Here is a 24,632-nt window from a genome sequence, read left to right on the forward strand (position 1 = left end):
ACAAGTCCAACTTTGACCCATTGGTGGCGCTAGAGTGGTCTAATGGGAGACATGAAACTTGGTGTAGGTATAGAAGAAACTGTCCTTAATGAGTGTGCCAAATTTCACAAAAAGTTGTCGATGGGGTCTAGGGGCTGCCATTGACTCCCATGGTACAAGAATTACAAATAATAAAACCACCAATAACAATAGGTTTCCTCCTTACGGAGGAATCCTAATTAACACGCAACAAAACACTACATTCAAAGCAGACACATTTAAAAAACGAAATTCATGAAGTTGATGGCCAAGCCGCAAAGTGGCGAAGCCACATAAGTGATTCTACCTTTTCTTATTATTAGGGGCCAAGCAGCGAAGGTGCGAGGCTCCTATTGTTATTGTTAGTATTATTAGGGGCCAAGCAGCGAAGCTGCTATTATTGTTATTGTTAGTTTTATTATTAGGATTCCTCCGTCAGGAGGAAACCTATTGTTATTGTTAGTTTTATTATTAGGGGCCAAGCAGCGAAGCTGCGAGGCACCTATTGTAATTGGTAGTATTATTATTATTCTTCTTCCGCCATGGGTGTCTATGGCAGCCCCCATAAGGGTTTAGGTTGGTTGAGGGGCAGTTCTATGGGCGTATGTGAAGCCCTCTGTGACATGCTTGCGTGTAAAAAGGGCTATACAAATAAATTTGATTTGATTTGATAAGCGCTTGGTCGAAAGTTTTGAAATTTGGCACACTCATTGAGGACAGTCCCCTGGTCCAATTCACAAAGTTTCATGTCCCATGCTTCGGCACTCTAGCGCCACCAACGGGTCAAAGTTGGAGTTGTGTTTACACACGCAACTTTTGAACCGTATGTCCCATTTTCAAAAATGAGGTACCATTGGATTCCCTGGATCAAGCCGAGTGCAATGCACACCATGGCGTCAATTTCCGGTTATATAGATTTTCCGCTATTTCCGGTTTTATCAAAAACCTTTAAAAGCCTACTCTTCCTACAAATTTTGTCAAATCTTCTTCAAAATTCCCAGACATGATCTTCAGACCAAGCTTCACAAAAGTTATCGAAGGATATTTAATTTTCAAAACCGTTTGTCCGGTACAGCCAATCAAATTCTGCAGAAAAGCCGCCAAACAGGAAGTGAAGCCATATCTCAGCAGTTCTTTGAGGCAGTGACACCAAAGTTGGTAGGCCTACTCAGAACTTTATTCTAAGGATGTCCTCCAAAAATGGTGTCATGTGACTAAAAGGGGGCGTGGCCGGAAGCATAAACGTGTTTTGGCTAATAACTGTTGAAGTGTTTACCTTAATAAAGTAATTTCTTTGTCTGTTGATGTCTTGTGAGATATCAAGCTTGACCATCGATAATATTTCATAACAACCAAATTGACGCGGCCGCCATTTTGGATTTCATGGAAAAGTGTAAAAACCTTTTACACGCCCCAAATTTTGTCCAATGTTTACTAAATTTGGCACAGATGATCTTCAGACCAAGCTTCACAAAGGTGTCTGATGGATTTTCAAATTTTCGAAACCGTTTGTTCGGTAGAGCCGATCAAAGGCGGCGGCGAAGCCACAAAAGACACGTTAGAGCGTAACTCAGCAACCATTTTAGCGATTGTCACCGAACTTGGGTTCCATCGTTCCCAAGAGGAGCAGAGGAGGCCTGTGGTGTTATACCAGAAAAAAACACTTTAAACACTCAGTACTTTGGAACGCGAACAGATATTTCAACCAAACTTGGTGTGTTGCATGAGTGCAACAGGTTGTTGTGACTTAATTGTTGCGCAAGTGCTATGGAGGCCATGTCCTGCTCTGGACTGCTTGGCCCCTCCATTGCTGCTTGCAGCTATATTTATTATTATTATTCTTAGGACTGGGTGTCTATGGCAGCCCCCATAAGCGCATGGTCGAAAGTTTTGAAATTTGGCATACTCATTGGGGACAGTCCCGTGGTCCAATTCACAAAGTTTCATGTCCCATACTTGGTCACTCTAGCGCCACCAACGGGTCAAAGTTGGACTTGTGTTTACACACGCAACTTTTGAACCGTATGACCCATTTCCAAAAATGAGATACCGTTGGATTCCCTGGATCAAGCCGAGTTCAATGCACACCATGGCGTCACTTTCCGGTTATATAGAGTTTCCGCTATTTCCGGTTTTATCAAAAACCTTTGAAAGCCTACTACTCCTACAATTATTGTCAAATCTTCTTAAAAATTACCAGAGATGATCTTCAGACTAAGCCGCACAAAAGTTATGGTAGAGCATTTTGATCCCCTCAACCGTTTGTCCGTGACAGCCAATCAAAGTCATCAGGAAAGCCACCAAACAGGAAATGAAGTAATATCTCAGTAGTTCTTTGAGACAGTGACACCAAATTTGGTATGCCTACTTGGAACCTTATTCTGAGGATGTCCTCCGAATATTGTGTCATGTGACTAAAAGGGGGCGTGGCCGGAAGCATAAACGTGTTTTGGCTAATAACTATTGTACTGTTTACCTTAATAAAGTAATTTCTTTGCCTGTTGATATATTGTGAGTTATCAAGCTTGACCATCGATAATATTTCATAACAACCGAATTGACGCGGCCGCCATTTTGGATTTCATGGAAAAGTGTAAAAACCTTTTACACGAACCAAATCATTGGAGTCTATGGCAGCCCCTAGAACCGTATGTTAAAAAGTTGTGAAATTTGGCACACTTATTAAGCACAGTCCCCTCTTTGTATTCACCAAGTTTCATGTCTCTCATTGGAGCACTCTAGCGCCACCAACTGGTCAAAGTTGGACTTGTGTTTACACACGTAACTTTTGAACCGTATGACCGATTTTCAAAAATGAGGTACCATTGGATTCCCTGGATCAAGACGAGTTCAACACACTCTATGAAGTCAATTTCCGGTAATATAGATTTTCCACCATTTTTTTTCAAATCTTCCCCAGAATTGGCACACGTCAGACCAACCCTCACAGAAGTAATCAAAGGATATTCGATTTTCAAAACCGTTTGTCCGGTACAGCCAATCAAAATTAGCAACAAAGCAACCAAACAGGAAGTTGGGTCATATCTCAGCTAATCTTTGAGAAATCAACACCAAACTTAATATGATGACTCGGAATCCTCTTCTGAGGCTGTCCAATTAATTTGGTGTCATGTGATCACTGGGCGTGGCCGCAGGAAGCAAAAATGTGTTTTGGCCAATAACTGTCGATTTGTTTGCTTTTATTAAGTGATTCCTTTGTCTCATGATATTTTGGGACATCCCGTGTGTGATACATGATAACTTGTGATAATAGCCGAATTGATCCGGCCGCCATATTTAATTAATTGAAAAACGTTTTTTCTTTACTCCTCCTACACATGTTGTCCAATCTTCACCAAATTTGGCAGAGAGTATCTTCAGACCAAGCCTCACATAGGGTTTCACATGATTTTTTGATTTTCAGAACCGTTTGCCCGGTACAGGCAGTCAAAATGTGCCATTTAGCTAGCCAACAGGAAGTTGGGTCGTATCTCAGCAAGTCTTTGATGGATTCACACCAAACTTGCTGCATGCACTCGTAACCCTGTTCTGAGGATTTCAAAAGTGTTTTATGGGTCATTTGACTGCTTGGCCACCACATTGCTGCTTGCAGCTATATTTACATTTGTATTTCGAACAAACGGCAAACTTGTCAGCAATTTTTTACACTATTTACCGCCTTGCATCATGGGAATTGACTAGCTAATGAGCCACACTATCTTCATTATTTCACTTTGTTATTTCGTTCTTCAGTCAGTTTGACAGTATAACTTATTATTAGTATAAGAGTATAGGGCTTCAGAATTTTTTGCAGTAATTAAGGTTACAGCTTCAGTAACAAAAAAAGATTCAACGTGCAATGCATAATAGATTTTCATAGACATGAATAATTAGAATGAGATGGATCTAAAAAATTTAACTTGTAATGTACTTTAAATTATTTTGACTGATTTTGCTGTATAATAATAGAAAACGTACATCTTACTCCAGAAGAAATGTATATCATTTTCTGTTTCCTAGTATACTCCTTAAAAGTATATCAAAAGTGAACTATTTTCACAGCATACTTAAAAGTATATTAAAAGTGACCTATTTTCTGAGCATACTTCTTAAAAGTATATCAAAAGTGAACTAATAGTGTACTATTCATATTTTAGTATACTTATAGTGCCTACAACAATGTGTAAAGTTACTGTAATGACCTAGGTTTGAGTGAACGTTATGCTACATAGCTAGAGCAAAGGGACCCCAACCAGCTAGGCTAGTTCGACACTGGTCAGACATTTTACAATGTAGCTACTAACTATATAAATAAACATACACAATACATGTTATGTCAAAGTGTTGTATTGTAATAAGTAACTGAAGCCTACATACACATAGGCTAATACATTCTAAGTGTTTCCCCTAGGATTTTTTTTAGCAGTGGGGGCAGGTCTGTCCGACCACCCCCCTTGGCCGAAATAAAGTTCTAACCCTATATTTTGGAGTAGGTTAATGTAATAATCTAATAACAAATGTAATATTGCATATATTTTTGTCCTATTTTCCGTAAAGCAATACAGTTAGGCTACTTAAAGTATGTTCTAAGTGGCAGAAATATGCTGCCAATTAATAATTGACGTAACAACTTATTGTAAATGGTCAGTAGCCTAGCCTATCGATCAAAGTACTTGAAAGCATGTAGAGTCTAAGCTAATTGAGGTCTAGCTTGAATTAGCGTTGCCTGTTAGTGGAACGGAAAGTTAGTGGAACGGCTTGAGGCTTAAGTCTAAGTTGACGTTTACCCAAGTGAGACTTATTCGTGTTAGCAAAGTTAGACTTGGGTTAGCGACGTTGATGGAACACCCCCCTGGGTTCAAGTTAGTATGAGTTTGATGATCAACCTGAAAATTATCGTGCTTGGCAGTCTTCATATAAAAATGCTACCCAAGGCCTGGGTCTCACTGCTACCGAGGAGCTGGACTAAATGACTCGATGGCTTGGCAAAGAATCCAGCAACCAAGCGAATCGCTTACGTTCAGTGCACATAGCAGGTCCAGACAGCACTCAGGAAAGCCTGGGAACGTCTTCAGGAATGTTACGCAACGCCAGAGGTAGTTGAAAAGGCCCTCTTTACTCGACTCGACAATTTTCCTAGGCTTTTGGCAAAAGAAAATCTGAAGCTAAGGGAGCTAGCAGATATGCTTATGGAAGTGCAGTGTGCTAAGGAAGACGGCTACCTTCCAGGTTTGTCCTACTTGGATACTGCATGCGGCATTGAACCTATAATAGCCAAGCTGCCTTATGGACTTAAGGAAAAATTGATCTTTGCGGGTTCAAGGTAAAAAGAAGGAAATGGAGGACAGTTTCCACCATTTTAGTTTTTTACTAGGTTCATGTGCTATGAGTCAAAGAAAAGGAACAATCCCAGCTTTGCCTTTTTAAAAACTAGTGGGCCTCCTTCAAAGGCTGAAAGTTCCCATTTTAAAAGGACCAAAAACCCCATTGCAGTTCACAAGACCAATGTCTCCCCAGCAGACTCAAGCACTTCCAATTGAGGCAGTGCCACACACACAAACACATAGAGTCTGACAACATACCGCGCTGCACCTGAGCTGCTCCAAACTTTTCCCAAACTTTTTCTTGTTAACCGCTATATATTATATATTAATTCGTTTATTCATTTATTTTGTCTTTACCGATTTAATCCATACATCTACTGTCTAGTTATAGGTTTACTCGGCGCGGCTTTCTTCCTTGGAGCTCGACGCTACTGTTCCCGTTGAACTAACCAACTCAACGCTCTTGACGGATTATCTTGGTTGGCATAAACTATTCACGTAAGTTAACTATAATGTCTCACGACCACTCACTTTGTCCTACATGTGCCATTTTGTTCGATAAGTTGACTCTGTTAGAGAGTCGCGTTCAGTCGCTTGAGGAAGAACGTATGCTAGTAACTTTAGATGCGACTGGCGCAACATCACAGACAGGGAGTCCTAGCGTGAGGGAGTACTCAAGTTTAGCCCCACTGGTTTCACCTTTGCAGCATGGTGGGAGTGGGACTCCTCAGACGTTAGTGATCGGTGACTCCATCACTCGTAACATTAGATTAGAGCAACCAGCGACAGTTTACTGTGTACCGGGGGCCAGAGCTACCGACATAGAAGCTAATCTTAGGGTGCTGGCTAGCACTAGGGCTAAGGCAAAGGCCCAAGCTAAGGCACATGGCGCACGCACTGATGATAGGTATGAGAATATTGTCATTCATGTCGGCACCAATGATGTAAGGCTGAGGCAGTCAGAGGTCACGAAGGTTAATATAGCTCGGGCATGTGACCTTGCTCAAAAGATGAGTCGGCATCGAGTAATAGTCTCTGGCCCACTACCTGTTATGGGGACTGACAAGATCTACAGCAGGCTTGTCTCTCTCAACCGCTGGTTGGCTCACTTTTGCTCAGAACAGGGTTTAGGATTTGTAGATAATTGGTCTCGTTTCTGGGCCAAACCTGGCTTGTTGAAAAGTGACGGGCTCCATCCTAGCTAGAGAGGTGCTTTTCTTTTGTCTAGGAATATTGAAGCAATTTTAGAGCAGGCCTGACACTCACTAGAACAAGCCGGGCCACAGTCTCTTAGAGAGTCTGATAGATATGTTGATAGGCATGTTGTGAGCTGTTGGGGGCCCGATAGCTCAGCTTGTAGTGTAGCCAGCGTGGATGCTGATGTTGTTTCTCCCATTGAGACGGTGTCTGTCCCCCGCCATTTTTCCAAATTCCGGCCCTCAATTATTAGGAATTATACCAATTTGATATGTATTCAGCCTTGCTCCCTCGTTGCTCTTCCTACTAAGTTTTGTGATAGCAGTGCCACCTTTTCAGAAGGATTACCTACGTCTAAAGCTGCCAAAAACCCATACTGGAATGTTGGGCTCCTTAACCTCAGATCTCTATCCCCAAAGGCCGTTTTGATTAATGATCTGATGTCTGAATGCAACCTGGACCTGATTGGACTCACCGAAACCTGGTTAAAACCTGAAGAATATTCCTCCCTGAATGAAGCATCGCCTCCGGATTTTGCGTACTCACACATCCCTCGTGTCTCAAAGAAAGGTGGCGGTGTTGCTATGATATATAAAGCTAGCTTCAACCTTAGCCTAAAATCTGTAAATACCTTTAAATCATTTGAGATAATTTGCATGAAACCACCAACTACTCTAAAAAGGACTAATTCTTCTACTATTGCCTCCCCTCCCTCATTTAGTTTAGTTACTCTATACCGGCCCCCCGGCCCGTATTCCCTCTTCCTAGAGGAATTTGCAGATTTTAGTGCTGATCTTGTGACATATACTGATAATGTCTTAATTATGGGTGATTTTAACATCCATGTGGATGACCCAAAAGATCCTCTAAGTAAGGCCTTTACTGCTCTATTGGATTCCACAGGTCTCACTCAGGTGGTTTCTAAACCTACCCATCTTCACTCGCATACATTGGATTTAGTTCTCACACGGGGAATCAAGATTAGTGACATAATTGTCCACTCCCACAATCCTATATTATCAGACCACTGCCTGGTTTCCTTTAAAATGGATCTCTGCCAGAGCCTTGGAGGCACCCAGAATATTTCTACTAGCCGCTGCATAACCCCAAACACAGCTATGGAACTGGCTAATATTCTACCTGCTGCACTAGAAGCACTGGACGTCCCAAATAAATCATTAAATGCTAAAACAAGGGATCTGAATTTGGTTCTTCAGTTATCCCTAGATTCTGTTGCCCCACTCAAACCAAGGAAAAGGAAAATACAAGAAAATGGCTCCATGGTATTCAGAGGAAAGCCGCACTCTCAAGAGGTCCACTCGAAAATTAGAGCATAAGTGGCGTACCACTAAATTGGAGGTTTTCCGCCTGGCCTGGAAGGACAGCCAAATGGAGTACAAGCAAGTCCTCATCAGGTCCAGATCAGAATATTTCTCTAAATTGATTAGTAAGAACAAACAAAACACAAAGTTCCTATTTGATACTGTTGCAAAACTCACTAAGAAAAGTACACTCTGTGTTAGTTCAGATCTCTCTCCCAATGATTTCTTAGATTTCTTTGACGAAAAAAACTATGCAATAAGGGACAAACTACAGACTAGTCCTGGAGGAGTGGCCATCAACACGGAATTTGACTCTATACCCAGCATGCTGCATGTTGAGGCTCTTACTCACTTTAACCCTATTTCTATGCAAGCGTTCATCGAGCTGGTAGATTCCTCGAAACCCATCAGCTGCCTTCTTGATCCCCTCCCTGCCAAACTTTGTAGGGAACTTCTCCCTATTATTGGACCTCCCATGCTTAGTATTATCAATGAATCTATTGTAACTGGACAAGTCCCTGACAATTTCAAACAAGCTATTATTAAGCCCCTTCTTAAAAAACCAAACCTGGATCCAGGTTGTATTAGCAACTATAGGCCTATTTCAAATTTGCCATTTCTCTCCAAAATGTTAGAAAAAGCTGTGGCACAACAGCTAACTGAGCACCTCTCCTCAAATCAGCTTTATGAACCTCTCCAGTCTGGATTTCGTCTTCACCACAGCACTGAAACTGCATTAGCTAAGGTAGTCAATGATCTATTATTAGCCTCTGACGCGGGCTCTATCTCTGTTCTGGTTCTTCTAGACCTTAGTGCAGCATTTGACACTGTGGATCATGAGATTCTCCTGGAGCGTATGGAGAACTATGTTGGGATCTCTGGTACTTCACTTCAGTGGTTTAGATCGTATCTATCTGATAGATCACAATATGTGCACTATGATGGTTGCTCATCCAGGAGCACTACTGTAAAATACGGAGTACCACAGGGTTCAGTTCTAGGCCCTCTGTTATTTTCACTCTATATGTTGCCTTTAGGAAACATAATTAGAAGCTCTGGGGTAAATTTTCACTGTTATGCAGATGATACTCAGCTATACATGTCCATAAAGCCTGGAGAATTTCCACATGCTATGGAAAAATGTGTTTCCGGGTTGAGAACTTGGATGACAGCAAATTTCCTTCTTCTTAATTCGGATAAAACCGAGGTTGAAATTTTTCGCCCTAAAAAATACAGAAATAATTTATCCAATCTGACCTTAAACTTAGATGGTGTCAAAGTATCTCAAAGCCAGTTGGTAAGAAATGTAGGAGTCACATTGGACCCAGACCTTTCTTTTGAGTACCATATTAAACAAATCACCAGAACTGCATTTTTCCATCTACGTAATATTGCCAAAATACGAAAATTCCTCTCAAAGGATGATGCTGAAAAACTAATACATGCTTTTGTTACGTTCCGATTGGACTACTGCAATGTGTTGTTCTCTGGCCTCCCAATTACCTACCTGAAAAATTTACAGCGGGTACAAAATGCTGCTGCTAGACTATTGACAAAAACAAGAAAGTTTGATCATATAACCTCTACTCTTATCTCTTTACACTGGCTCCCTATCCAAGCCAGAGCTGATTTCAAAGTTTTACTACTAACTTACAAATCTCTACATGGATTGGCACCACTGTACCTCTCCGGTCTCCTGGCACCCTTGCCCCGCAAGGACTCTAAGATCTCAAGATGCTGGCTATCTGGTAATACCCAAAATTAAGAAAAAAACTGCTGGAGGTAGGGCGTTCTCATATAGAGCACCTCTTCTCTGGAACAAATTACCTGTCTCAATTAGGGAGGCTGATACTGTTTCAACGTTTAAAACTAGATTAAAAACGTTCTTGTTTAGTCAATCCTATGATTGTTAAATGTGTGTACTTTCTATGTAAACCTGGGGTGTGCGTTTGCCTATGTGTGTATCACATGTAACTTTTAAATTGTAATTTTAGCTTATGTTCACACTGCCCATTCAAATGTTACAAATAAAGTAAACCTGTTATTGTATATTGTTACTGTAATAGTTCCGTTGCTGTATATTTTAATTGTTATAGTTTACTAGTTGGAGACAATGGGGTTGGTTGTTTTCATCCTTATTCGTATAAATATAACCTATTTTAGAGTTGTTTCCCCTGGAACAGATTTCATGTTCCAACCAAGGGGGGCTGTCGCTGTCTTGGTGTGTGGGGTTGCATCAAATACCCTCTTAGCTTTGTTAAATTGCTGCACTAGTCCACACTTGACCGGTGGGGATCTCATTCTATTACGACTGAAACTGTTAGCTGCTCCTGGCATTCTCTAATCCCTGCTCTCCTCTCTGTCCCCCCCACGCATCCCCTGTGGTGTGGGGGTCTGAGCTGTCAGGACCTGCCTGGTCGTCGGTCTACCAACGCTGGACCAGGTCGTCAACCGGAAACCAGCCTCCATGACGGCCAACAGCGAGTTTCCAGGTCCCATCCAACGTCTATAAAGCCGAACAATGGATTTTTGGTGTTTCAAAACCCATTGACACTGTATGACTATGTTTAGCTTGTGTTCTGCTCCTCTCTCTTGCCAACCGTCTCTGGAGGAGGGGATCCCTCTCTGAATTGCTCCTCCCAAGGTTTCTTCCATTTGTTCTCCCGTTGGGAGTTTTGCTGGGAGTTTTTCCTTGTCTTCCTTGAGGGTTTAGGTTGGTTGAGGGGCAGTCCTATGGGCGTATGTGAAGCCCTCTGTGACATGCTTGCGTGTAAAAAGGGCTATTCAAATAAATTTGATTTGATTTGATTCCAGTGATCCTAATAAGAGCTGTCCAATACACGCAAAGCCACATCCACTGAAGAAATGCAAAGCGTTTAGAGCCAAAGATCTTCAAGACAGGAAATACTTTCTAAAAGAGAGAGGATTCTGCTTTAAGTGCTGCTGCTCAAATAGTCATGTGGCGAAGGACTGCATTGCATCAGTGAAATGTTCTGAGTGTGACAGCACAAGACATGTCTCAGCTATGCATCTGGGCCCTGCACCACAAAACACGGCTCCTGCACCCTCGTCACAGAATGGTGGGGAGGGAGAAGAGGACGACGACAGCACAGATGTCGTCAGCTCAAATTGCACTGAAGTATGTGGAGCAGGACAAGTGGGGCGGTCATGTTCTAAGATATGTCTAGGAAAGGTGTATCACAAGAGTTGTTCAGACAAAGCCATACATCGTTTTAGATGACCAAAGCAACCGGTCATTGGCTAGGTCCAGTTTCTTTGACCTGTTCAACATTCAGTGTGAGTCATATCCTTACCTACTGAGAACATATCGGCACAGTAGAAACGTTTGGCAGAAGGGCTGAAGAGTTTATGGTCAAAACACTCAATGGGAAGGTTACAATCCTTCTCCCCCAGCTTATTGAATGTAACAACTTACCTGACAACCGGGCTGAAATCCCCACGACGATTGCCGCTCTTCATCCACCTCACCTCGTCAAAGTAGTAGAACACATCCCGGAGTTGGACCCCACTGCTGAGATCCTCCTGCTGCTTGGTAGAGACATAATTATAGCGCACAAGGTAAGGGAGCAAATAAACGCCCCCTTTTCTAAACGCCTTGACCTAGGATGGGTGTTAGTCGGAGAGGTATGCCAAGGGAATGCACACAAACCAAATGTCAGCACTTACAGAACAACAGTGTTGGAATGTCGTCGGCCTTCGCTCCTGCAACCGTGCACAAGCTTTTTGCATGTCAGAGAACAGCATCATGGCAAAGAGTCTAAGAACAGTGTCTTAGGGCCCAACAGGGCTAAAGAAGATCAGCTGGGTCAAAACACATTTTAGAAGTCTACAGAAATGATTCACACACTTGGATCGCTCCGTTACCGTTCAGGCAACCTAGACAACGGTTGCCTAACAACCGTGATCAAGCACTTAAAAGTTTAGATCACTTCAACGCAACCTGAGGAGGAGGCCAGAGATAGAACATCAATATGTGGCATTCATGGGTAAACTGCTGGAAAAATACCATGCTGAGGTGGCACCAGGACTAACGGAAGCTGAAGAGTGCTGGGACTTACCAAGCTTATAGTATTCACCCACTAAAAACCTGGACAAATCAGGGTGGTGTTTGATTCAAGTGTCCAACTCTCCGAAATATCCTTGAATGATGTGCTCTTGACTGGCCCTGATCTTAACAACTCCCTTCTGGGAGTACTCCTGCGGTTCCGAAAGGAAAAGGTTGCTGTCATGGCAGATATACAACAGATGTTTTACTGCTTCCTCGTAGAAGAAAAGCACAGGAACTATCTCAGATTTTTATGGTTCAAGGACAATGATGTGATGAATGAAGTCATAAACTACAGAATGAAGGTCCATGTTTTTGGGAATAGCCCATCTCCAGCAATGGCTATCTACGGGCTTAGAAGAGCCATCAGAGAGGGTGTGCAAAGATACAGAGTAGACACCGTCACCTTTGTCGAGCGCCCCTTTTATGTTGTTCTGTCCCAACTGATGCTGAAACCATTGACTTGCTGCTTAGGACTCAAGCTTCACTTGCTGGCTCCAACCTCAGGCTACACAAGTTTGCATCGAACGGTCAGGCTGTCTTGGCTGCCTTGCCAAGTGAGGACTGTGTGGCAGCTGGGAAAGATGTAGACCTCAGTGGAGACGAGTCGCCAACTCAACGCAGCTTAGGCCTCCTGTGGGAGATAGCGAGGGACACATTCACCTTCTCTGCGTCAACTGACATTAAGCCGTTCACCCGCAGTGGAGTTCCCTCCATGGTGAACAGTGTTTTTGACCCCTTGGGTTTTTTGGTTCCGGTCACAATCCAAGGAAGAGCCCTCCTCAGAGAGCTGAATTCTAAGACATCGGAGTGGGACACCCCATTACCTGAAGATAAATTAGGCAAGTGGGAGGCTTGGCGAAACTCCCTTCAAGAGTTGAAGCATTTCCATACACCAAGGATGTACACAGGCATCTCTGTAATCAAGGTTGAACGAGTAGAACTCAGTGTGTTCTGTGATGCTTCTACCAAGGCCATTGGTGCTGTAGCCTATTTGAAGATCATCCAAGAAGACAGTGTTGACATTGGATTTGTCATTTGTCAAGTCTAAACTCGCTCCCCAATCTGTGCCAACCATACTGAGACTTGAGCTATGTGCAGCAGTTTTGGCTGTGGAAATGCCTGAACTGATGCAAGATAAATTTGACTTGAAGCTAGATTCCAATACGTTCTACACGGATAGCAAAGTGGTCCTTGGATACATTAACAACCAATCCAGGCGGTTTTATGTATGTCCACAATCGAGTCCAGCATATTCGTAAGACCACTAATCCTGAACAATGGCACTACGTACGTACAGAGGAGAATCCGGCTGATCTTGCATCGAGGTATGTTCCAGTATCACGCCTCACACAAACAATGTGGTTCAGCGGACCTACCTTTTTGCTTAAGCCCTCCATTCAACCTGAACCTATTCCGTCATCCAGTTTAGTCTCACCAGAACTAGATGCGGAGATTCGTCTGGATGTGAAATGCTATGTCACCCAGCTACATGGAAAAGGACTCATTAAGCAGAAGAACCCTGTTATTCTCCCAAAAGAAAACCATGTGTCCTTGCTGCTCATCAGACACCATCATGCCCAAGTAAAACATCTAACTGAAGGCGCCGTGAGAGCTGCAGGACTCTGGATCCTGGGAGGTAAAAGGCTCATTAACTCAACTCTTCACAAATGTGTGACTTGTCGCAGACTCAGAGGGCGGATGCAGGAGCAACAAATGGCAGATCTGCCACCAGAGCGTCTCAAGGCCTGCCCTCCCTTCACGGATGTGGGGTTGGATGTCTTTGGACCATGGCACATCACTACCAGATGTTCAAGAGGGGTGCAGTCTGAGAGCAAGCGGTGGGCCATTTTGTTCTGTTGTATGAGCTCTAGGGCAGTTCACATCGAGGTGATTGCCTCAATGGACGCTTCAAGCTGCATTAAAGCCTTGAGGCGCTTCTTTGCCATAAGAGGACCAGCAAAACAACTAAGGTCAGATTGTGGTACAAATTTCATTGGGGCCTGCAGAGAACTCAGGATGGGCGCAGACCAACCAGGCACCACTGTGCAGAGGTACTTACACCAACAAGGATGTTCCTGGGTGTTTAACCCACCACATGCTTCGCATATGGGTGGTTCATGGGAACGCCTCATCGGAGTAGCCCGAAGGATCTTGGATTCAATGCTTCTTGAACATGGCACTCACCTGACCCACAAAGTCTTGTGCACATTAATGGCAGAAGTGGCAGCAATTATGAATGGAAGACCACTGGTTCCGGTTTCAAATGACCCAGAGGACCCATTCATTCTCACAGCATCGATGCTATTAACTCAGAAAGCCAGCGTCCCGCCTCCTCCAGGGGACTTTACGGACAGAGACCTCCTCACCAAACTGTGGAGGCAAGTACAAGCTTTGTCCAACATGTTTTGGAGCCAAGTGTACTTATCAACTTTGCACAGCCGGAAGAAGTGGACCAGAATCTGCAAGAAGGAGACGTCGTCCTTCTTAAAGACAACCAAGCTGTCCGCAACAACTGACCTTTGGCTGTAATCACGAAAGCTATTCCTGGAGAAGATGGGAAAGTCCGTAAGGTGGAATTGAAGACCACAGATCAAGGACATTCAAAAAACTACCTTAGACCAGTGACAGAACTGTTTTGCTTCCGAGGAAAGAATGATGTGTATAAGTTTAGTTAATTCATAATTTGTTTGTATAATGACCTCACAGAGGACAGGTGGGCAGTGTGTTGCCATTAAGGCAACATTTTGAAAGGACTTTTAATTTGACAAGCTGTCTCTGGAGTTTTGGGGTTAGAAAAGGACATTTTCTGTTGAGTGGAAAGTAAACACAAATGTATGCAGGTCACGATTGTTAGCATTAGAGGCAATGACGTAAGTACAAATCCATTGTTGTTAATAAGTTAATGTTAAAATACTGTTTAAAAAGGAAAGACTATACATAGTTAGGTATTATTTACATATAGTTGTATTCCATTACAAGATTTGCAGTCAAACTTTATTTCTTTGTTACAATTTTTACACTGTCATGTAAGATGATATGGAAACCAGTAAACAGCAAGTAAACGCTCACTACGACTTGCCATTTTGCATCAGAGTTAGCTGGATGTATAGCTACAGTTGCTACACTGCAATGAGGACATCACGTCTTTTGTTTAACAGATCAGCTTTCAGCTTCTCCCGCATTGTAGGCTATTTAAGCTCTTAGCTTTGTTGATGCAGTTCAGCTTCCACACTGCCTCTTGCCACTATTTCTTTGATTGCTTCACAACATTCAAACTTATTCTCCCGCATTGTATTTAAGCACTTAGCTTTGTTAGATGATGCAGTTCAGCTTCCACACTCCCTGTTTGGTGTGAATCATACATTTTTAAAATTAATTTCAGCTTGCCGGTATTTTCTCATTTCTGCATTTTCAGCCAAAATATCTTTATTTTTTGGATTGGACGTATAGTTTTGCGTCTAGGTTAATTTGTTTGAGGTGTGGATTCTTGCTAAATTTCTGGTAGTCTCTGCCCTTAGCGCATTAGCAGCCATAGCTGCACCATCACCGTGGCAACCACACAAACAAGCGCCAGTCTTACGATTGGTATTAGCTGATTAGTGGAGACACAACAAGCGATTCAGTCAAGTCGTCTCATTAAAAGACTAAGAGCACCACAACACAACTACTACCACTACTGATACTGCTATATCTTATGCCACACAACAACTACTAATTCTGAAGATGCTGCTAATATCTCTTTTGCTAACTACTATGCTAATGCTACTGTTTTCTTCTACTACGCCACTGAGTGCGTTCTCTTGACCATGAAAAACCCTATAGCAATTGTCACTTTATACCAATAATACGATTACTCCGTTTACATGTGTAATTAGTTATGCGATTACTCAAACACGTCTACATGAATCTTTTTATTTATCGTTGTATGGTCCACGGACAAAACGTGCACCATCATTCTTCTGCAGCAAAGTGTCGTCGTGTCTTCCCGTATCAGCCCTACTACTGCTGTATGTTTCATTCAATCAAAACATTGAATCCTTCTAGGAAAGACGAGTAAACACACTCAATGATAGGTTACATCTGCTACTGATATTACTATCCCAACTATAATTTCAGCTGTTAAAACTATAATAATCTCGTTACAACGATAACTTCTTCTGTTTAACAGTTCAACTTTCAGCTTATCCCGCATTGTAGGCAATTTAAGCTCTTATAGCTTTGTTGATGCAGTTCAGCTTCCACACTGCCTCTTGAAATTAAACTTTTTCTTCGATTGCTTCACAACGTTCAAACGTATTCTCCCGCATAGTTTTTAAGCACTGAGCTTCGTTAGATGATGCAGTTCAGCTTCCACACTCCCTCTTTTGAGTAAGTCATACATTTGTTAAATTAATTTCAGTTTGAAGGTATTTTCTCATTTCTGTATTTTCAGCCATTTGAAAAAATAAATAATCAGATTTCAGCATTCCAACGCATTTTCAGCAGGAAATGCATGTTCTAGTTTAGCATGGTCAGCTATCCCCATTCAGGTTTTCAGCATTCTCACTGCTGTTTCGCAGGAACAGCCTTTTCTAGTTATATCAACTTCTTAGTTCTTCCGCCGTTTTTTTAGCCTTTAACTAGTCCTGCATACTTTCACCGATTCCTACAATTTTGGTATCAAAACGTTCAGCTCCTTCAGGAGATGATGGCTATGACTTTTGGTATTTCTCACTTTTATACTTTTTAGACAATTGAGGTTTTTGTGCAAATTATTCTCCCCTTAAAAGTAATGGTAAGCTCCTTCTTGGTTGAGCAGCCAGCTGCTCTTTTTCTGATATTCAACTAAATTGTCAAACAAATTCCTCGACGTTCATATAGTTTAACTTACAGAAACAAGTTATACCTTAAAATGTAGGAAAACTTGTCCTCTTTCAGCCAATGTAACTACTAAAGAGCTCACATTTACAGATTTTCAGCTTTGAGCCTTTAAGCGAGAGCAGCCTTTCAAATTCTCTCACTAACTTCAATGGAGAGGTGGGTAAAATTCGTCAGATAATTTCGAAAGTAGACGTGTTTTTAAACTGCCGGTAGAGTCGTATTTCCGCACAGACATATAAAGGACATGTCTGGTTTCGGGAGAGTCTTGGGTCTCGGAAAATATCCTCATTTTTTGGATTGGACGTATAGTTTTGCGTCTAAATTAACTTGTTTGAGGTGTGGAATCCAGCTAAATTCGTGATTCTCTGCCCAGCTCGTTAGCGAGCACAGCTGCTCCATTGCCGTGGCAACCAAACAAACACACACCAGGAAACCAAAAGGAACACGTTTTCAAGACTGCAGGTAGAGTCTATTTCTGACTGTACAGACATATAAAGAATATCTCTGGTTTCGGCAGAGTCTTGGGTCTCGGAAAATATCCTAATTTTTTGGATTGGACGTACAGTTTTGCGTCTAGGTTAACTTGTTTGAGGTGTGGATTCTAGCTAAATGTGTCGTTCTCTCTGCTCAGCTCGTTAGCGAGTACAGCTGCTCCATTGCAGTGGCAACCAAACAGACACGCACCATGAAAGCAGAATTGGGTAACGTTTTGGAAACTGCAAAAAGAGTTGTATTTCTGACCGCACAGACACATAAAGGATATCAATGGTTTCGGCAGAGTCTTGGGTCTCGGAAAACATCAGGTTTTTGGGGGATTGGACGTGTAGTTTTGCGTGTAGTTTAACTTGTTTGAGGTATGGATGCTAGGCAAATTTCTGTTATTCTCGACGAACCAATAAAGTTCATCATTCATCAAACCCGTTTATTAGCAATTGTCGGTTCATGCCAATAATAAAATTACTCCGTTTACATGTGTAATTAGTTATGCGATTACTCAATAAACACGTCTACATGATTCTTTTTCATTAATCGTTGTATGCTTCACGGACGAAACTTGCACCATCATCCTTCTGCAACAAAGTGTCGCCATGTCTTCTTGTATGGCCCTACTGCTGTATGTTTGAATCCTACTAAGAAAGCCGAGTAAATGCACTCAATGTTAGGCTACATCTGCTACTTCTGCTACTGCTATTACTATCTCAACTATATTTTCAGCTGTTAAAACGATAACATTCTTGTTATGACAAGCTAGCCTACTTCTTCTCTGTTTAACAGTTGAGCTTTCAGCTTCTCCCTCATTGTAGGCTATTTTAGCTCTAAGCTTTGTTAGATCATGCAGTTCAGCTTCCACACTGCCTCTTTTGTGTGACTCACACATTTTTGAAATTCATTTCAGCTTTCAGCTTGCTGGTATTTTCTCATTTCTGTATTTTCAGCAATATTTTTTTTTTATATATATATAATAAAACAAACGTTCAGCTCCTTCTGGAGATGTGTGCTGTGTTTTGGTATTTCTCCCTTTTATACTTAAATGAAAAAATGTTAAGTTTATACTTTTATAAAAAAATGTTAAGGTTTTTGTGCAAATTATTCTCCCTTTAAAAGTAATGGTAAATCCTTTCAAATCATTAAAAAAGCTTCCTCTTTCAAACTTAACTTATTCAGCATACTTTCAGTCCTCCTCTTTCAAACTTAACTACTTCAGCATACTTTCAGATAGAGACACCATTCAACCTTTAAAATGTTCACAAGACATTCAGCTTATAACTTTCTACAATATTTTCACTATTTTCAGCTTTTTTAGCATGCTCAGCTATCCCCATTCAGGTTTTCAGCATTCTCACTGCTGTTTCGCAGGAACAGCCTTTTCTAGTTTAGTATACTTATAGTATACTTTAATATACATATTTTTTGTAAGGGTCTGCAGACTGCTTTTTTGAGGAGATTGATGAAAAAGGACAAACCAGCATTATTTACTTTGATGAAAGTCAACATGTTTAATCCTTTCCATGTCCCAGCATGCCGAGCTGCTGACTTAGTGTCTTAAGTGATGAAACCAGTTCAAGTGATAGACTTTTGACCTGAATCCAATGATTAGTCACCTGAATAAAAAACACTCAGTAAAAGTACTGGTTCTTGGATGATTTGTGCTCTACATCAGTTCATCTCACACATTTGCCTTTGTTCTCATTGGTAAGTCTGCAGCATGGATTTTTCTATACAGTGACAATTTGTGAAGAATATACATTTTTCAATGGTTTGCAATGTTAGGAGGAATCCGCCATTGCTGCTTGCAGCTATATTTAGGGGCCAAGCAGCGAAGTTGCGAGGCATCTATTGTAATTGGTAGTATTATTATTATTATTTGGGCAAGCACAAACCATTTTTATCTCACATATATATTTATTTCTTATTGTTTATTTTTGCACCCCTAAGGATCAGTCAATATTCGGACTACATAGACAAAGTAGGTGTCAAAATTTTTGTCTTGGTAGCGATTGAGTTGCTTGTATTTTTATTTACGTTCCGTTGCATGGTTTAAGTTGAAATTGCGTTTTTGTGCCAAAAAGGGCCTTTTGTCAATGAAGGGTACTCAGTCTGTCACAACATCGGCACATGTTCAAAGTCTATGAAGTTCAACGTCTTTGGCAAACTATTTCTCTGCTGATCAACAATACGAACGGTAACAAATACATTGTAAAAAGGCACACTGTGTTAAGTTATTTTTGTTGGCAAGTAGCCATGTAATAAGCGAGATAATGTATAGAACGCCGGTTATTATTGGGCAAATAAGCCATGCTGTTCGCCCTGTAGGGTCTACTATACATTATCCCTTACAAAAGAAACGTTCTAATTTCCTGCGCTTTCAAACAATCAGTGGAATGTGGATAGCAACGGCAGCTAGTCTAACAATGTAAAAAAATGAAGTTTTGTGTCTTTTATGAACTCCCCCAAATCTCTGTATATATTTGGGGTGTGCTTGCCTTCGGCGAGCACAAACCATTGTTATCTCACATATATATTTATTTATCATTGTTTATTTTCGCGCCCCTAAGGCTCAGTCAATATTTGGACTACATAGACAACGTCGATGTCAAAAGGTTTGTCTTGGTCGTGATTGCGTTGGTTCTATTGGGATTTATGTTCCGTTGCACGGTTTAGGTTTTAATTAAATTTTTGTGGCAAAAGTGAAGCTAACGGTGGCCAACTTGCTAGCCACAGTCACTGACGCTACTGACGTCACTAACGTCACAAAATATCGCGTGACTACCTCTGGCAGAACATTAGTTTAGCAGCTCGTTAACTTCTGGGAGATAGCTAGGCTAACTGCTTTACTGCAAGGGAGCTGCAGAAACGCCACAAGCAAATAGGACAGGGTTATAATTATTTACTAATTTTACTTTGTGATATGAAAAACAATATAAGCTGATATAAGGAAGTAGTTACATCTACTTTCGGAAACAGTAGTCTACTATTTCACTGAAGCATTAGCATCATGACATTAGCCTCTGTTGTCCCGGGCAACACATACTACAGCGGTCTATGATGCATCTGTTTTCAATCGTTAAAATAAACATTCCTCACAATTACATTTTCGTTGTAGGATTTATCATGACATTAGATTACAAGTAAACGATTTGTTGGGGAAATTATCATTACCTGTGGTTTCAAACCAGTGTACTAGTAGCTCACTGCAACGCTGTACTGTAGCCTAGTCTAGTACAGTAGCTAAAAAAACACATCTCCACAGCTGTTTACAGTACAGTAGCCTGCGTAGGAAGTCAAACGGCACATGTTCGGCACTACCATTACTTAAATCAAAAGTCTTTCAATAGGTGAAACTATCTGACTAGTGACTACTAACCTGAACGCCATTGCCACAGCCTAAACTTCAATCTGTTCATGAAAATAATTCATTTCAGCCTAGAAAGTACTGTACAACGGAAGTAGCGTTAAATCGAATTCAACCAACGCAATCGCTACCAAGACAGTCTACTGTAGGAGTAGTTGTAACCTACAATTTACCAGGGCAGCTTCTCCACACAGCAGGGCTATATCGCATTTTGCCTTTTTACTGACAACTTTTTTGCTACCACTGACATTTTTATGAATGAGTGATTTTCCCCTAAATAAGTGTCAAGTTTATGTATGTTTTTGGGGGCATATTTTCAGTTAGCAGATGGTACTATTTGAATCGCGATTCCTTCTGAGATAGCTGCTGGTAACGTTGTTGTTAAAATAAGCTTCAAAGGGGGTTCTTTATTAATGAATGAATGCAATATGAGTAGGTTAAATGCCTGAAAATATTACGCGAAGGGAAAAACTTACAATGACGTTTAAGTCATAGAGATTAGGTCAATTTTTACACCGGTCTGCCAAATGTATTTGTTTTGATTCAACTATAAGGTTGCTGATCACCATTCCCTCTTGCAGGGGAAATGAGTAGACAACTATTTCATTCTACTCTTCACTCTTAGTATTTTGAGTTGTAAATGAGCAGAAAAAAATATGCTTTTAAATCTATGTAATCTTTATAAATAATAAGTAGGCTATGCATTTTAATATAAAATATACAGAAATGTAATTTAAATACGGACCCCTGCAACTAACGCAAGTAAGCAAGCACACCCTACAATTTCCCCAGAAATTGTACCCACTCTAGTTTTAGTTGTTTCCGCTACTTGGTTCAGTGTTGTTGCTAATGGGGCGATAATTGGTGTGACACAACTCAAGACTTCCTCTTATCTAGAAGTCTGTGAAAAGGGTAAGCTGGGTTCTTTAATTCTCCGTTAATGAGATTAATTGGTGTTGTGTATTTTTTAAAGTTTTCCATCACGTGTATTTTTTTTGTGATATAAGATTGTTGTCTATCATCTCTGATATTTGCACGCTGTTGAATATGCAAATTAACGGTGTTAAATACATGTGAGTTATAAATGTTTGTCTAGCCACTAAGTGGGTGCTAACTGGCTAATTCATTGTTGTAGACACCAGCATTGCTACCCTTGTGTGTAATCGCCCATTACTGCTGTGTTGCAGATATGTTGAGCCTGAGTGTGGTGTGAATACTTATAATCTGTCATGTACTATGTTTATGTCTGGTTGCATTTTTATCATTAACATTTAATACACTATACGATCACAGTGTTTGACTACTAGCATTGTAGACGGAAGGCTATAATGTATGTAACGGTGGTTAGCCTATGGTAGCTTATGTACATTTAAGTTGTTAGCTCTTACCTAGAAGTCTGTGAAAGGGATACCAGCATTGCTACCCATGTGTGTATAAACTATGGTAGCTTATTTACATTTAAGTTGTTAGCTCTTACCTAGAAGTCTGTGAAAGGGATACCAGCATTGCTACCCATGTGTGTAATCGCCCATTACCGCTGTGTTGCAATAAAGTGGTGACAGATTAACGTCCACGACTCCGCTGCATGTACTTTTTACCACTCAGAGACATTTTATTTATAATTAATGTAGCGGGCTGGTTAGAGTCTGTTACACTAGCTTGCCTCTAGCTAACTGCTTTTGAATTAGCCATGTCCCCCTAAATTAATATCGAACTTATTTACGTTTGGGGGGCTTATTTTCAGTTAGAAGACGATACTATTTGAATCGCAATTCCATCTGAAATACTGCCAGTGACAACATTACAGTAGCTTGTTTCAAAGGGGGTTCCTTGTTTCAAAGGGTGTTCTTAATGAATAATGCAATATGAGTTGGCTAAATGCATGAAAATATCACTAGAAGAGAAACCGGACCCACCTGCAACTGAAGCAAGCAAGCAAGCCCTACAATTTTCCCAGAAATTGTACCCTCTCGAGTTTTTATTCTTGTACCATGGAGGTCAATGGCAGCCCCTAGAACCCTTTGATAATTTTTTGTGAAATTTGGCACACTCATTAAGGACAGTTCTTTCTATACCTACATCAAGTTTCATGTCTCCCATTACACCACTGTAGCGCCACCAATGGGTCAAAGTTGGACTTGTGTTTACACATGCAACTTTTGAACCGTATGACCCATTTTCAAAAAGGTGGATTCCCTGGATCAAGACGAGTTCAACACACCCTATGGCATCAATTTCCGGTCATATAGATTTTCCGCAATTTCCGGTTTTATCAAAAACCTTTTAAAGCCTACTCCTCCTACAATTTTTGTTGAATCTTCTTCAAAATGACCAGAGATGATCTTCAGACCAAGCCTCCTAAAAGTTTTCAAAAATAATTTTGATCCTCACAACCGTTTGTCCTGTACAGCCGATCAAATTCAGCAGAAAAGCAGCCAAACAGGAAGTGAAGTCATATTTCAGCAAATCTTTGACATATCAACACCAAACTTGTTATGATGACTCGGAACCCTCTTCTGAGGATATCTACACAATTTGGTGTCATGTGATCACTGGGCGTGTCCGCAGGAAGCAAAAATGCGTTTTGGCCAATAATTATTTATATGTTTGCCTTTATTAAGTGATTCCTTTGTTTCATGACATCGTGGAACAGCCCGTGTGTGACTCATAATTTGTGATAATAGCCGAATTGATGCGGCCGCCATTTTGAATTAATTGAAAAACTTTTTTTCTCTTCTTCTCCCACATAGTGTGTCCAATCTGAACCAAATTTGCCAGAGATTATCTTCAGACCAAGCCTCACAAAGGCCATCACATGATTTTTAGATTTTCAGAGCCATTTGCCCGGTACAGCCAATCAAAATGTTCCATTAAGCCAGCAAACAGGAAGTTGGGTCGTAGCTCAGCAAATCTTTGATGGATTCACACCAAACTTGCTGCATACACTCAGAACCTTGTTCTGAGAATTTCTAAAGTGTTTTCTGGGTCATTTGACTGCTGGCCACCTCATTGCTGCTTGCAGCTTTATTTTATTTATTTATTTATTTTTTTGGGGGGGGGGGCCACCATCGTAACTTGAGCATTTAAATATATCTCTTGTTCTGCCTGTTTTGTAATATACATGCCTAATATTTCTATACTAAAATAGTATCTGCATTATAAGTATTATAACTGAGGATTTTTCAGTTGGCCATTTTTTGTGTGCCCCCTCAGGAGTTGGTGCCCTACGCACAATGCGTAGTGCGCGTTATGGGAGCGACGACACTGGCTACTAGACTACACAAGCACTGTTTTTGACGTGATTTAACATAATATTGTGATCAAACGAGTTGCAATTAAGTACTCACATTAAGGAAAGTTAGGACTGCGTTCATAACGTGATATAACATTTTAGTTGACATTGTCCAGGGCCCCTTAGATGTCATGTGCCCTAATGGTTAATCCGGACCTGTGTTTGAATCGCGATTCCATCTGAAATATATTGCCAGTGACAACGTTGTCACAGCAGCTGTTTCAAAGGGTGTTCTTAATGAAATATGCAATATGAGCAGGCTAAAAGCTTGAAAATATAACTAGAAGGGAAAAACCTAGAGGACGGACCCACCTGCAACTGTTGGAAGCAAGCACACCCTACAATTTCCCTAGAAATTGTACCCTCTCTAGTTGTATTTGTTCTTCTTTCAGCATTCCACTAAGTGAGTTTGGGTTGGTTTGGATGTGCTAAATGAACACATTTCTCATCATTGTCATTCTTTGTGTCACTGTACGCGTACATTGTTTACTGGCATTATGCTATCACTAATACAATGAAGGGGGTTCCCCAAATATTGTCACATTTTGACTTGGGATCCCTAAAAAAACAAAGTATGGGTAAATATGCTGGTATCTTACCTGAGAGGTGTGTGCACACGCAGGTAGCGGTCCACAGCAATAGCCAGCAGTGACAGGACAGAGGCCTGAGTTAGCACCAGCACCACACAACTGAGAAG

General features: G+C 41.2%; 2 protein-coding genes across 2 annotated transcripts in view; one reads left to right on the plus strand and one right to left on the minus strand.

Moving 5' to 3' along the window:
- Window positions 1-24,632, minus strand: part of LOC146250816 (adenosine receptor A1) — a 56,728-nt gene that overhangs the window by 31,859 nt on the left and 237 nt on the right. Inside the window, exon 2 of the mRNA XM_084679482.1 lies at window positions 24,535-24,624. Within this exon, the coding sequence (XP_084535608.1) occupies window positions 24,535-24,624 (90 nt within the window). The remainder of the gene's footprint in view (window positions 1-24,534; window positions 24,625-24,632) is intronic.
- On the plus strand, window positions 5,621-10,669 carry LOC146250817 (uncharacterized). The gene has a single exon (XM_084679483.1). The coding sequence runs from the start codon at window positions 5,855-5,857 to the stop codon at window positions 6,545-6,547; it is 693 nt and encodes a 230-aa protein (XP_084535609.1). The 5' UTR covers window positions 5,621-5,854; the 3' UTR covers window positions 6,548-10,669.

The sequence above is a fragment of the Hypomesus nipponensis genome, chromosome 18 (genome assembly GCF_054491055.1).
Source record: "Hypomesus nipponensis isolate SF chromosome 18, ASM5449105v1, whole genome shotgun sequence".
Lineage (NCBI taxonomy): Eukaryota > Metazoa > Chordata > Actinopteri > Osmeriformes > Osmeridae > Hypomesus > Hypomesus nipponensis.